The 12,570-nt window shown below is 50.1% G+C and overlaps 2 protein-coding genes across 2 annotated transcripts; both read right to left on the minus strand.

Annotated features, from left to right (window-relative positions):
• Positions 1–1,555: 1,555 nt before the first annotated feature.
• STEHIDRAFT_123631 (uncharacterized protein) lies at positions 1,556–7,144 on the minus strand. Its single transcript, XM_007307141.1, has 21 exons — positions 7,024–7,144; positions 6,748–6,946; positions 6,568–6,694; positions 6,396–6,508; positions 5,998–6,335; positions 5,814–5,931; positions 5,710–5,729; positions 5,529–5,612; positions 4,927–5,361; positions 4,803–4,827; positions 4,558–4,677; positions 3,680–4,324; positions 3,525–3,590; positions 3,388–3,444; positions 3,196–3,306; positions 3,056–3,123; positions 2,853–2,977; positions 2,670–2,772; positions 2,418–2,595; positions 2,083–2,255; positions 1,556–1,969 (listed from the first exon to the last, which is right to left on the minus strand). The coding sequence occupies exons 1-21, from the start codon at positions 7,068–7,070 to the stop codon at positions 1,882–1,884; spliced, it is 3,240 nt and encodes a 1,079-aa protein (XP_007307203.1). The 5' UTR covers positions 7,071–7,144; the 3' UTR covers positions 1,556–1,881.
• A 3,487-nt stretch (positions 7,145–10,631) lies between these two features.
• STEHIDRAFT_113331 (uncharacterized protein) lies at positions 10,632–12,370 on the minus strand (the record flags this gene model as incomplete). Its single annotated transcript, XM_007307142.1, has 13 exons — positions 10,632–10,875; positions 10,935–10,987; positions 11,044–11,061; positions 11,126–11,168; positions 11,221–11,236; positions 11,294–11,431; positions 11,488–11,489; positions 11,553–11,647; positions 11,711–11,811; positions 11,870–11,931; positions 11,985–12,153; positions 12,228–12,262; positions 12,321–12,370. 13 exons carry the CDS (start codon positions 12,368–12,370, stop codon positions 10,632–10,634), a joined length of 1,026 nt encoding a protein of 341 aa, XP_007307204.1.
• Positions 12,371–12,570: the final 200 nt, after the last annotated feature.

The raw sequence follows: 12,570 nt of genomic DNA on the forward strand, positions 1-12,570 counted from the left end.
TCGGAGGCAAGATTGCCTTTGAAAACGGATTCGCTGTCGGCCGCTGTGCTCGTCGAGCTCAGACCTGTAGATGTAGGACCAGAGCTATGTGACGGGGATGCATTCACTTAAAATACCCGGGATGAGAGATTCCACACTCTCGTAATGATAAACTCCAGTAAATACCTTCGATGTTGCATTTAGACATCCGAGAGATAGATACATTGATATCTAGAGATTGGACTATCGTTAATGTGTTCTATCGAGGTTATAAGTACATATTTCGCTACGTAGTATGAATCACATTGAGGGCACACGTACATTGAAAGATGCCAAGACAGCCTTGAGTTCCTCGTCACAGCGCTCAATCTTCTGGATGAAGTCTTTCCTGGAGACCAGGTGTCTCTCCAGAGGTCCGTTAGCAGCAGCGCACTTGTGGAGAATGACGGCGACCCTCTTGAGTACGCCGAGTGACGTCTTTCGTCGGTTCTCGTTCTGGGCACGAATCCGTTAAAGAAATAGAAGCAGTCGGGAAAACTTACACTTCAAGCAGGCAGAACGGCTCTTGAAGATCCATGGGAAGATCGTCGTTCAAACCAAGTCTCCTCTCCGTTTCGTCTACCATGCTCTGCAGTTGTAGCAATTTCCATCTCAGCAGTCCCCGTTCAGACCTCAGCAAATCGATAGCCTACGCATACGAAACATGTCAGCACCTCATTATGGACTCTTCAAAAGACCAAATTTTTTTGTACGTACGTCATCGATAGAGACAATATATGTGATCAGACAGGAAAGTGTCTGGATATATGGCGCGCCCCGCGTCATAGTCGCTGCTTCGTTCACCACTCCCCCGACAAGGTCCAACGCTATCATCGTCGGAGCCTCCGCCGCAGAGAACGAGATATGTTTCCCACTGATGGAGACTATATATGTGATCAGAAAGGGAAGAGTTTGGATGCCGGGCACGCTTTGCATCATCGTCGTTGCTTCGTTTAACACTCTTGCGACTATGCACAACGCTCCCCTCGTCGGTGCCTTCTCCTTGGAGAATGACACACGCTTCCGCGATTTCGCTACTCAGGTCCCATTCATTAGGCAAATAAATTGCACAATATGCGACCTAGAACATACCCAGTGCGATATTCGCGTTGACGCCCGATGCGCTTTCGTCAACAACTGAGGCGGAGTCAACAATGTCGCTCTCTACCGCTAAGGGTGTTGCGGGTGTGTGCTCTGACAACGAAAAAATTAATACCACTCAGGAGTACGACCGAATGACTGACAACACTTGCCTTTATTGGCCCGTCTCCTCAGTCCAAATAATTTTCCCATTGTACTTTCTGAGAGAAGAGACTGGTATTCTCGACGACGAAAGTGATAACGGGATGTGTGAGGCGACTTGACACAGTTGACAGACAGAACTGATGGTGGACGGAAGGAAAGGGATGCCCCGAGTATCCACGTACCAGGATGTCGCAACTGCTATAGCCTGGTGAAAGCTATGTCTCGAGCTCCTGTGTCTCTGGGAAGCAGGCGGGAACAATGCATGTCAATTATGGAAAAGGCAGTGTAAGGCTCTGCGGAAATTGAAGGCTCGGACAGCACCCAGACCTCGAGGCTTTAATAACTACCTCAAACGGACTTGAGCAGTCAAGAGTCGAAAGACCATATTATGCCGACGTGCTCCTGTCGTAAGAGTCCGTATTCCTCACCGGCCTCAAAGAGGAGGTATCGAGAGTCTTAATTGAGAGTATGACGGTGTTGTGTTCTAGTCCCCTTATCGAAGAGAAATTCGCTGATAGCGACGACAATCTCGGCATAACAATAAGAACGAAAGGATCCTATATCTTCTCTATATACCTATCCCGCAGTAGACGATGGCGTGAATCCACGCCTCACGCCTCATTGACACGCCGTAGCGCCATACTCCTCGATCACACTCTTCGGCTGGACGTACTCTCCCAGCGGCACATACGGTATCCCCTCGAACCTACACGTCCCACCGCACAAAACAAACAATCAGCAACCGTCCGAACACCTGCCACACGCGAGACGGCACAGCGACACGAAAAGGGGAAAGGATGAGATTGGAACAACACGTACCCAAACGCCCTCAAATCGCCCAACCTTAACCCCCTCTCCGTACTTGTCCACTGCGGCGCGGCCGTGATGCCGAGCACGAGCACCCTCAGTCCATATTTATAGTCTGGCGTTCCGAGCGCACAGCCTGATTGGGCGTCTAGGACGGCTATGAGGTCGGGTACAGTGGCTACGATCTGTACGGGGTGGTGAAGGTCAGTTCCGAGCGACATCAAGATAAAAGAGCGAAGAACAACGAGCTAATATGACGGGACTCGGAAGAATGGATGACGGCGAGGAGAGTATAGTAGGAGATGTGGCGGTGGAAAAGTGGAAAGAAACAGAGAAAGACCACGCACCTTCTTACCGCTCCCATCCCCCTTATCCACCTCCGCATACAAATTCTCATTCTTGAACGGAATCACCATCGTCCCCTCGAACCTCTGCACTGCTCCCTCCGCTCCATCCTCCACATCTTCGTCGTCCACCGCCAGTGCAGCGATGTGGACTTCGCCGATCGTGTGGCCCTTGTAGACTCTGCGCCACCATCACTCAGGGTCAGCATTGAATTGATTGAGGACGAGAATGAGGGAGGGGAGGGAGGGACGTACCTCCTCGTAACATCGACGATCTTTCCACCAAATAATATCCTTCCGGTCTTCTCGCCTCCCAACGCATCGACCAGCACTTTACCCACATTTCCAATATTCCCACCTTTCGACGAACAATCCAACCATGTCAACAACCAGACCTCCTCATACTACACCAAAAGTCAGAGTGAAATGTAAACGAACCTTTGGACGCCAAAGCGAGCGCCCTTCCCAATCTCCACGACAGAGAAACTGTGTTCCGGATCATGGAGGTACGAAGGAGAGATCCTGCGACGGGTAGAGGTTTGTTCGCGAATCCGACGTGCGTTCTATACATATCCAAAACACCACAGTCAGCAATACAGTAATCGAATGAGATGAAGGTTGAGGTATAGGTATGAACATACCCCATCTCGCAACAAGCAGCCCTCAACGCCGAATCAACGTCCATGCTCTTCTTCGCCTTCGTCATCACCTACGCACAGCCAATTTCACCCTCAGATCAGCGACGTTGCACATATTGCGCTCTGATGTATGCGATTCCTACCATGTAATTCCCGTCTCCACTCGCAATAGCAGCAGGAAGGATGTTGAGCGAACGTTCGCTGGGATCATACACGTTCGGCGTAACTTGCCAGCCGGTTGGGTATGCGCGGCCCTAGATTATGCAGATGCAGAGTAGCGTAAGTACATACGGACTGGACAAGCGAAGGGCGAGGTGAAAGAGGACGAAACTCACCATGAAATCACCATCGAGGATAGGAACGTTCATACATCCGCTGGAAGAGAGCGTCATCTGCATACCAAAAAAAGTGGAGGATCAAGTTATAATTGAGTGAGCGGCACGGATTGAGCAAAAAGTAGGTGAAGACTGACGTTGATCATCCCGTTCGCGCCTCCGATCTCGAGGGCCACCAACGCCTTCAACCTCTGCTTATCGATCTATATAGATACAAACCAACACATCAGCAGCGTGCACCGATTCCAAAAGAGAGAGAGAAGACAAAGAAAAAAAAAACACTCAAACGCACCCGCATAAACTCCAACAACTCCTCCATCGCCTGTCCATACTCCTCCCCAAGTAACCTCTCTGACGAAACCTCCGGACTTCCCATCCCTCCACCCCACCCCACCAGTCCTCCTTCCCCGCCTTTTACCTCGCTGGATTCGTCGTCGAAATACCCCAGATCAACGACCCTAATGCCCTCCCCCGCCCTCACCGCCTCCCTCAACTGCAAAAACACATGATGCGGCGAGCCGCCGCCTCCACACCCGAGGACGTAGCACCCCTCCGCGATCCAGGCCAGGTCCGTCGCTGAGATGTTCCATTCCAGTTTCTTCGGGTTCGCAGTGGAAGCGGTGATGCGCGGTTTGTAGTCCAAAATCGCCTGCGCTGTTTCGAGGTCGTCGTCGACCTCCTCCTTCTTCACGCCCTTCGATTCCTTGTTCGCAGCCTTGTGATAGAACACCTCTTTCACTTTCTCCCCGAACGTCTCCACCGCCTCTTTCACTTCCTCCTTCACCTCCTTCACTTTGCTCGCCGGAGTGGTGGTGGAAGTGGCATCGGTATCGGAGCTCTTGGGCACGCCGCTCCATTCGCCCGCGGCTTTGACGTAGAACCTGCAGCGGCCGGCGGTATACGCGACCGGGATCGCCTCGCTCTCTATGATCTTGACCTAGAGTGGGATGAAAGACAGCAAGGTGAGTTCAACGACGACGATGCGGAAGGAAGAAGAAGAAGAAGAAGAGGAAGTGTGACATATGGGATGGGTCGAGAATTGAGGAAGCGAAGGTTAGCAGTGGAGCCAGACGTGTTGATAAGGCCGCACGGGACGAAAGAGATTCGTGAAAACACAATCCAACACAATCACAATAAATCGAACGCCCAGAACTAAAACGAGAGACATACCTTCTCAGCATCCGCACCCGCTTCAATCGCTTTCTCGATCGCTTGTTTCTCGATCGACGCACGCACTTCGGCCATCGGCTTGGTGGAGATGTCGGCGATGGTGTCTATTGTTCCTGAGATCTGTGGGTGAAGGAGAGAAATAGTGAGAATGGGAGAATGAGAGATGGGAATGGGAGAAGAAAATAAGGAGGACGAGGAAGAGGGAGAGTAAAGAATGCGGCGAAGACACAAAAAAGGATACACACCTGCGCAATAGCCGCACCAACCGCACTACGTCACATCCCGCCCAAAAAAAACGATAAATCAGCACCCACGTTCTCCTTCCCTCTCCTTCCTCGAAGAAAATAAGAAGGGAAAGAAAAAACTGACTTCGCGACATCAAACCACCCAAACCGACAAACCCTACTAACCCCCCTCATCCTCACCCCCTCTTTTATCAATATGGACCCGCCCCCAACGAGATAAACCGGCAGGTCCGCCTGGGACGTCTTCATCGCGTCCAACGTGTTCTCGAGCATCATCCGGATCCTCTCCTGCGCTTTCTCGACTAATCCCTCAGCCTCAGCCTTCTTCGACGCTCCCTCGCCCCCGGATGATGAACCGTGGGGCAATAAGTGAGCAACCTTAGATTTATCGCCGACCCCTTCCAACCCCCCCGCAACCACCACATCCGTCGCCGTCATCGTCTTCCCGCCAAACACGAGCGCCTCGTCCGTTATCCGATATCCGACCGAGTCGGGCCCGATGGTGACGCGCCCCGTGGTGGAGTCTTGACGGACGAGGGAGCCACCGCCGAGGCCGATGCTGTGGTTTTGGGTTTGGGTGAGGAAGAGTGAAAAGCGGGAAGTGGGGAGGGGGGGGGGGGGCGATGGGAGGGAAGAGGGCGGGAGTGGAACGACGTGGAAAGAGAGTTGCGTTGCGTGAGTGCGATGTAAATCAGGAAGACAGTACGAGTGGACGAACGGACTGACCTCGTTACGTGCGGCATAGAGAAATTCAGACGGACGCCACAGAGTTCGTGATGTGCTGCTGCTTGACGGGGAAAACCGCTCGGTCTGTAGATGAACGCATACAAACACGGATACATACAACAGAGGTCAGATTATTTTGGAACGAATTGCGCAGTGAGACGAAGGGCGGAAAGGAACGTACAATAGCATCCCGACTTCGGTCTAAAAATACGCGCCACACGAACGAACACATCTCGGTGAGCTCCCGCCACACCACGAGAGAAGGAAGAAGAGGGAAAAACTGACGGTAGTCCCCCCGATATCGACGACCAACGCCGCCTCGCCCTTCACGCCCGGTTTATTCCCCGCCTCCAAGGAAGCGAGGAACGCCGCGCCACGCATCGAGTTCGTAGGGCCCGACGAGCTAACATAGATACCCATCAGCCCCTATATATCTTCACTCACAACCACACAGACGAAAGAAACTCACAAAGTCCGAATCGGCACCCTCCCCGCCTCCTCACAACTCAACAACGTCCCATCATTACTCGTCACGAACACCGGGCGTCCGCCCAATCCCAGCTCTTTCGCGGCTTGCTCGAAGCTCTTCGTCGTGAGCTTGGCGTACCTCAGGAGCGCGGCGTTCATGATCGTAGCATTCTCGCGCTCCAGAAGTCCGAGGTTGGAGATGTCGCGGGAGCAGACGATGCCGAGGTTGGGGATGTGTGGGGAGAGGAGCTTGTGGAGGAGGCGAGAAACACGGGGTTCGTGGGAGAAGGTGAAGTCGATGGGGGAGTAGACGGAGACGATTGCGATTGCGTTTATGCCCTGAAGCGTATGTCAGAGGATGAGAGGGGATTGGGATGGGAGAAGGAGACGGAGACGGACTTGTTTCTTGATTTCCTCTGCGGCTGCTTCGATCTCCTTCTCGTCCACTTGTGCGATCTCGCTCCCATCGATCTGTAGCCCTCCATTCACGAAGAAATGCGGTCCTTCCAATACTGTGCACCACCATTTTCAATTACAATAGGGTGGAGCGAGAAGGGATATATGGACGTACTATGTCTAAGCTCCCAAGGAAACCCGACGAACGGCGGGGTCTTCCTGCTGAATGGGCCACAGAGCCGTATGACCGCCACTCTGTCCAATCGACTCGCGTTCCTCTCCACCAACGCATTGACGAAGTGCTATATGCATCTAATGAGTCCTATTTGTTCGTACAGACAAGGGGGAGACTTACGGTAGTCCCGATACTCAACGCCTCAATATCCTTCTTCGCGTCTCCCGGCACCTGGTGCAACACAGACTGGATGGCATTCCTGATCCCCGTCGTCACATCGGGAGTGGTAGGGCTCTTAGCAGAGGCGAGGACGGTTTTGTGTTGGATGTCGTGGGAGTGGGAGTCGAGGGTGTGGGTGAGGTTGAGGAGGACGGCGTCGCTGGATGGACGGAGGATGAGGATGAGATAGGGGCGTTTGAGTGGGGATGGATGCGAGAGAAAGGGTGACGAACGTACGTATTCGTCCCGCCGACGTCGACGCCTAGTCTGAGCACTGGAGACATCTTCTTCGACGTGAGTTCGAGAGTATTGAGGGAGCGTAGATGTTCGAAAGCAAGTCGAGCGAGTGCCAGTGATGGCGTGCCTTCTCAGAATCAGAGTCGCGGGAATAGATAAAGTATAGAGATCGACATAGATAAAGACGAATCGGATGGATGTAAAATGCCGACTGAGGGCTATCGCTTTCGCATTCCCATCGCATCGTCGACAGCTGTCCGGCGAATGCGTCGGCGTCGGCGAGGCCAACGACGAACACGACGGCTCGAGCGGGGTCAGCAGGCGGACGGAGCTTCCCGAGAGCTTAGTCAGCCTCTTCATACTTTCTCTCGCCACAGACTCAGAGGGCCACAACGCAAAATGTCCAGATATGTAATTGAAAATTACAGGTTGTCTATGATGATCCTAAAACTCGAAATCAAGATACACCCGAGCACAACACCGATTGAGACTACACATTTTTACTACACGTACGGATCAACCAACCTTGCAGGTCCATGTCCACCACGTCCGCCTCACTTAACCGGCTGAGGTCAATCGAGGAGCCCGGCTGCCCGAGCTCAACATGCGGTCGATCTCTTTATATACAACAATTTAACGCTCATTACGATACATGAACAACTCCAATTCAGGGGGATCACCTGGAATCATTTGGGCTAGACTAGTGATCTACTCGGCATGGGCGTGATGAAGTTCGTGGCAATGCAGTGTGTGCAGGCATCAATGCATCAAACATCGAGCGCAGGGTGTTTTTAAAAAAAAAACTGTACAGCAACCACATATGTGATCGCTGCACTGCCTGCTATAAATGAAGCATGCAAGTACGTGAGTTATCTGACTTGCATCTAAACCTGTAGAAACCGAGGACACAGCCTGTACTTACCCTTTGCGTCTTTCCGCAAGCGCATCTCGACCACAGTGACGGCTGCCTCCAGAGTCACCGTTAGACTATCGATTTTGGCGGATACTGTGCCAACGTCCGTCTAATTATGCATGGTAATGAGAAGTCAGAATTATAGGCTGGATAAATAATAAAACAAATATACCTGTACACCCTTGATATCGAGGGATTGGATGACTTGCAGCTTGGTCTGTGGAACGTCACATCCGTTAGCATCGATTATAAACACAATTGCTAGTAAGTACATGGATAAACGTACATTGAAGCATGCCAAAGCAGCGTTGGTTTCCGCGTCACAGCGCTCAATCTTCTTCATGAGGTCTTTCCTCGAAACCAGGTGTTTCGCTTTCCCCAGAGGTCCGTTAGTAGCGACGCACTTCTTGAGTACGACGACGATCTGCTTGAGTACGCTGTGTGAAGTCGTTTGTCAGCCCTCGTCCTGATCACGAAACTGTGAGTTGTTATGGGCAGCTTGCCTTTCGAGCATCCTGAACGGCTCTTGAAGATCCATAGGAAGATCTACATCGGGGCCAAGCCTCCTCTCCGTCTCGTCTACCATGCTCTGCAGTTGTAGGACTTTGTCCCTTAGCAATCCTCGTTCAAACTTCAGCAAATCGATATCCTATGCAATTGCAATATATGAGTAAATCATTTTGAATCAAAAAAATAATATTCGTTGGACGCACGTCATTGACAGAGACGACATATGTGATTAGATTGGAAAGCGTCTGGACATAGGGAACGCCCTGCGTCATTGTTGCCACTTCGTTAAGCACTCCCGCGGCCGTGGACAAGGCTTCCATGGTCGGAGTCTTCGCCTTGGAGAATGAGACACGTTTCCGCCATTTCGCTAGTCAAATTCCCTTCATTAGACGATTGAATTGCAGAATATGCGACCTTGAACATACCCAGTACAATCTTCACATTGACGGCGCTTCGAGAGCTTTGTCCCCTGGAGTCGCTCGATGGGTCTCCGTCAACCACTACGGGGCCAATGGTGTCATTCTCGGTCGCTGTGATCGCTGTGGGCGTATGCTCTGATGACAAAACATTGAATACCACTTGGGACTCTGGGTGAAAGAGTGTCAATAATTACCTTTCTTGGACCGTCTCTTCAATGCAAATAGCTTCCCCATTGTTATCCGAGTGAATCGACACGAAATTCTCGGCGACAGTGATAATAATGACGAGTTGTATGAGGCAACGATACAGTGGGCAGGCAGCACAGATGGTGGACGGAAAGAAAAGGACGACCCGGGTATCGCAGTCCTAGGATGCGGCGAATGGCACGGTCCACAGTGACACAGGCGGTTGCAGGAAAGCTATGTCGCGAGCGGCTCCTGTCTCTCTGGGAAGAAAGCGGGAACGAGATATGTCGAGGACACATGATGGTGGTCTCGGAGATGAGGAGGCGGTGGAAGACTCCTAGGAGGTCGAAATGTTGTAGCGCTTCTGAGTCCTTGTAGCGAATTTGAGCAGTACACAGTCGAAAAACAATGTTTCGTCGGCAGTATATCCTCCCACAGCACAATGACAAGCAGCGGAGACATCGAGTCATTTATTCAACGTGAGTTGATACCTTTGTACGAGAGACCATATCGGTGGACCAAGCGCTGGCGAGTAGTTTTAGTTGACGGACCACTCAGCCTCTCTTCTCGATGGCTTGGAGAGAAAATACGGAAGATATTATAGAACGGTAATACCGAGACAGCGGGATAATAGGCGGGGGAACAGCAGTAACCACCTCATCCGAGTAGGCTTTTCGTCTTTCAAACGTCCATCCTGTTCAATTCCACTTAACCACCCCATTGTTGACAGTTTTAAGATCTTCCAGGTCTCGAGCCAGCATAGAGTATCGGACTCACTCGGTCTGACATGCAGAGCTGCTCAGAGGTCATGAAGCGAGCGGTGATCCAGAGACTTCGCTCCGGAGAGGCATCGAATCGATGCAAAGAATAGCAGCCCATAAACTGCGAAGATCATTGATACGGGGTTTCCCGAGCACATTACTCTTGTGCTAATCGTCACATAAGGAGTTCTCAAGGGCCACGCTGAAAGAATTGTTCTCTGTCTGGTAACAAATAATGTGTCGACACTTATTTTTCTTTATTTAATGTCGTCATACAGGATCAGTGAAACATGGTGAAGTGTAATCACCTCGAGACTCGACATAGTACGAAATGACAAACCGCCTAGTTTTACTACCGTCTGCAGTTGAAGTACAGCTACTCGGTGGAGAGAAGAGCATACAGTAACTATTCGCTGCATAGGACACTGGTGAGTAGTGATCACAAAGTGTCTGGGCGAACTTCAAGAGAGATATACAGAATTTTCAGCACTCTTCCATGACGTTTGGTTTTACAATTTCAGGGTATCTTGTTTCGGTACGTTATGTACCATTCTCCCTCCGTCTCTAGACAAAATATGGCATATACGTAGTGCTTTAAAACATTGGAGCCCCCGCCAGAGCTCGTTCCCTGATTGGCGGAAGGGTTGAATGTACATCGCTATATATATATGCACTAATGTAGAGCGTTACCACAGAAAAGCTCTGAATCAGAGCCAACGCCTCGTGCCGATGCCCCATGGTACAAATTAAGCACATCACAGGACAATAAGTCGCCGGGGAGCCTTACTCCAGTTCTAGTTGTCGAACTTCTGAGCCCAATCATCTTTCATTCTCTGGAATAATGTCAAGAACATCCTCACGAGACTCCATTTCATCGTTACAGGTCCATTGTTCATGGTCCAACGGTTGGCCTATGTTCCCCATAAACCAGCTCTGACTACGACGTGCGAAAGTGATTGATTGGAGTGAGACGCGACTCGGTCCATGGGTCAGGTTGGTGAGTCGTTTGTCATCATACGTTTTGAGATTCAAAACTAGGCGGCTGATGACAATATTTGGAATACTTTGGAGAAGATGAGGGCTGTCAGAGTATTTATCACGAGAACCGTGATGCCAACTTACTACTCGTTATACGTGCTGAAGATATTGTTGATAGTGCTCAAATTTTCATTTGACTATTGGGGTAAAATTTTGTTGACCTCCGAGCCATCTGGATGTTAGACACACTTACATAACCACAAAGAGCCAACTATGGCCGAAAAGGGGTGTCAGATCCACACGTTTTTCGATTAGCAATCCGATTGCTCACTCACAATATGCAGTGTGATATCAGGAATCAAGATTACGGAGACCAGTCTGGACAAGTCAGAAACATATTGGGTAGAAGTTGTACGACATGCAAGCTTACCCGAAATACAAACCTCCTTCAAAGTTCGGTTTCATTGAGTAATTCAGGATTTGTGGTGACAGGGCACACGCACCGTCACGGAGAATAAGTTCTAAGATGCTAGTTTTCCCAAAGCGCCGCATCTCCCGAACGTGAAAATAGGCTTTACTGAGTGTCATGGCGAAGACAAAAAGATCAAATGCCAACGCCAACGCTGTCGTTGCCAGTTGCACTACAGTATCCATTTTTAGCATCTACCGTAGAAACAGGGCAACGTCAGCCACTCACATCTAGGTATGGAAATTAGGGTATGATTAATTTTTCCACCGTCAGATATACAAGACACGGCATACCTGAATACGATGATATCGCTGTGATTCTCAGTCCTGCACCTCACATACCATGTCTCGAACGGTGCTTGACGCGTTCCATAAAGCTCTTTACTGGTCTACAAACGTGATAAGTTTCAGTACAAGAACTAGACCAAGAGAATTCGAATAAGATGATTCACCCAGTAATCCACTGCAACGCGCCCCGATACGAGAACCATCGCCATAAATATAATCCAAATTTTACGAGAGTGTAGAGCGAATATCCTCATCGTGAACAGTGCTGTGATATTGTGGAAAATTACTCTCTAACTCCGTGTGATGGACCTCATGGAACTCACCGCTGGTCGCAATTACAGTAGTAGCCCCACAAATATAGTGAATGTGTGCAAAAACATCGCAGCTGTAAAAACGATTATGAAAGTTTCAGAGGAAGGGATTACAGAATCAACTCACATTTTGTCGCGAGAGGGTCCAGGTGTTGCGATGAATAGGTATGCGGCGATTGAACTCATCATTATGTAGCGGTTGATGAGATACAGTATCGAAACTCCACTAAGCTGTCTACACCAAATAACCTGCATCTCCATCGGAAGCGTCTGGATATAATCAAATACCCATAGAGCTGACGTGTAACGTCGTTAGACCCTTCAAAACGAACGAATGAACGAGGCAGTACTGCAGGCTCCCAGAACTTACTTTGAGCCGATACAGTGAAATAGTCCTCAATCATTCTGTAGAAGATCGGGTCAGCATACAAATGAGAAATATCGAGAGTGGAGGGAAGCATACCCGAGCGTCAGGCTTGCAATAGCTTCAACTATCATGTTTTCCGAAGGCATCTGAAGACGGATTCTGTAGTTGAGTGGGTCTCTTCAGTATACTATGAAAATAACTCTAGGCGCATACCTTATATACGGTCCTTCGGAGGGGAGACTAGTAAAGGGCGGTAGGGCGGTTAAGTGGGCACAGATGGGGTCATGAAAAAAATCAACATCAGCAGCCATATATAGAGTACTAAGTATAGCAAAGATACCCCTTA

The sequence above is a fragment of the Stereum hirsutum genome, assembly GCF_000264905.1.
Source record: "Stereum hirsutum FP-91666 SS1 unplaced genomic scaffold STEHIscaffold_12, whole genome shotgun sequence".
NCBI lineage: Eukaryota > Fungi > Basidiomycota > Agaricomycetes > Russulales > Stereaceae > Stereum > Stereum hirsutum.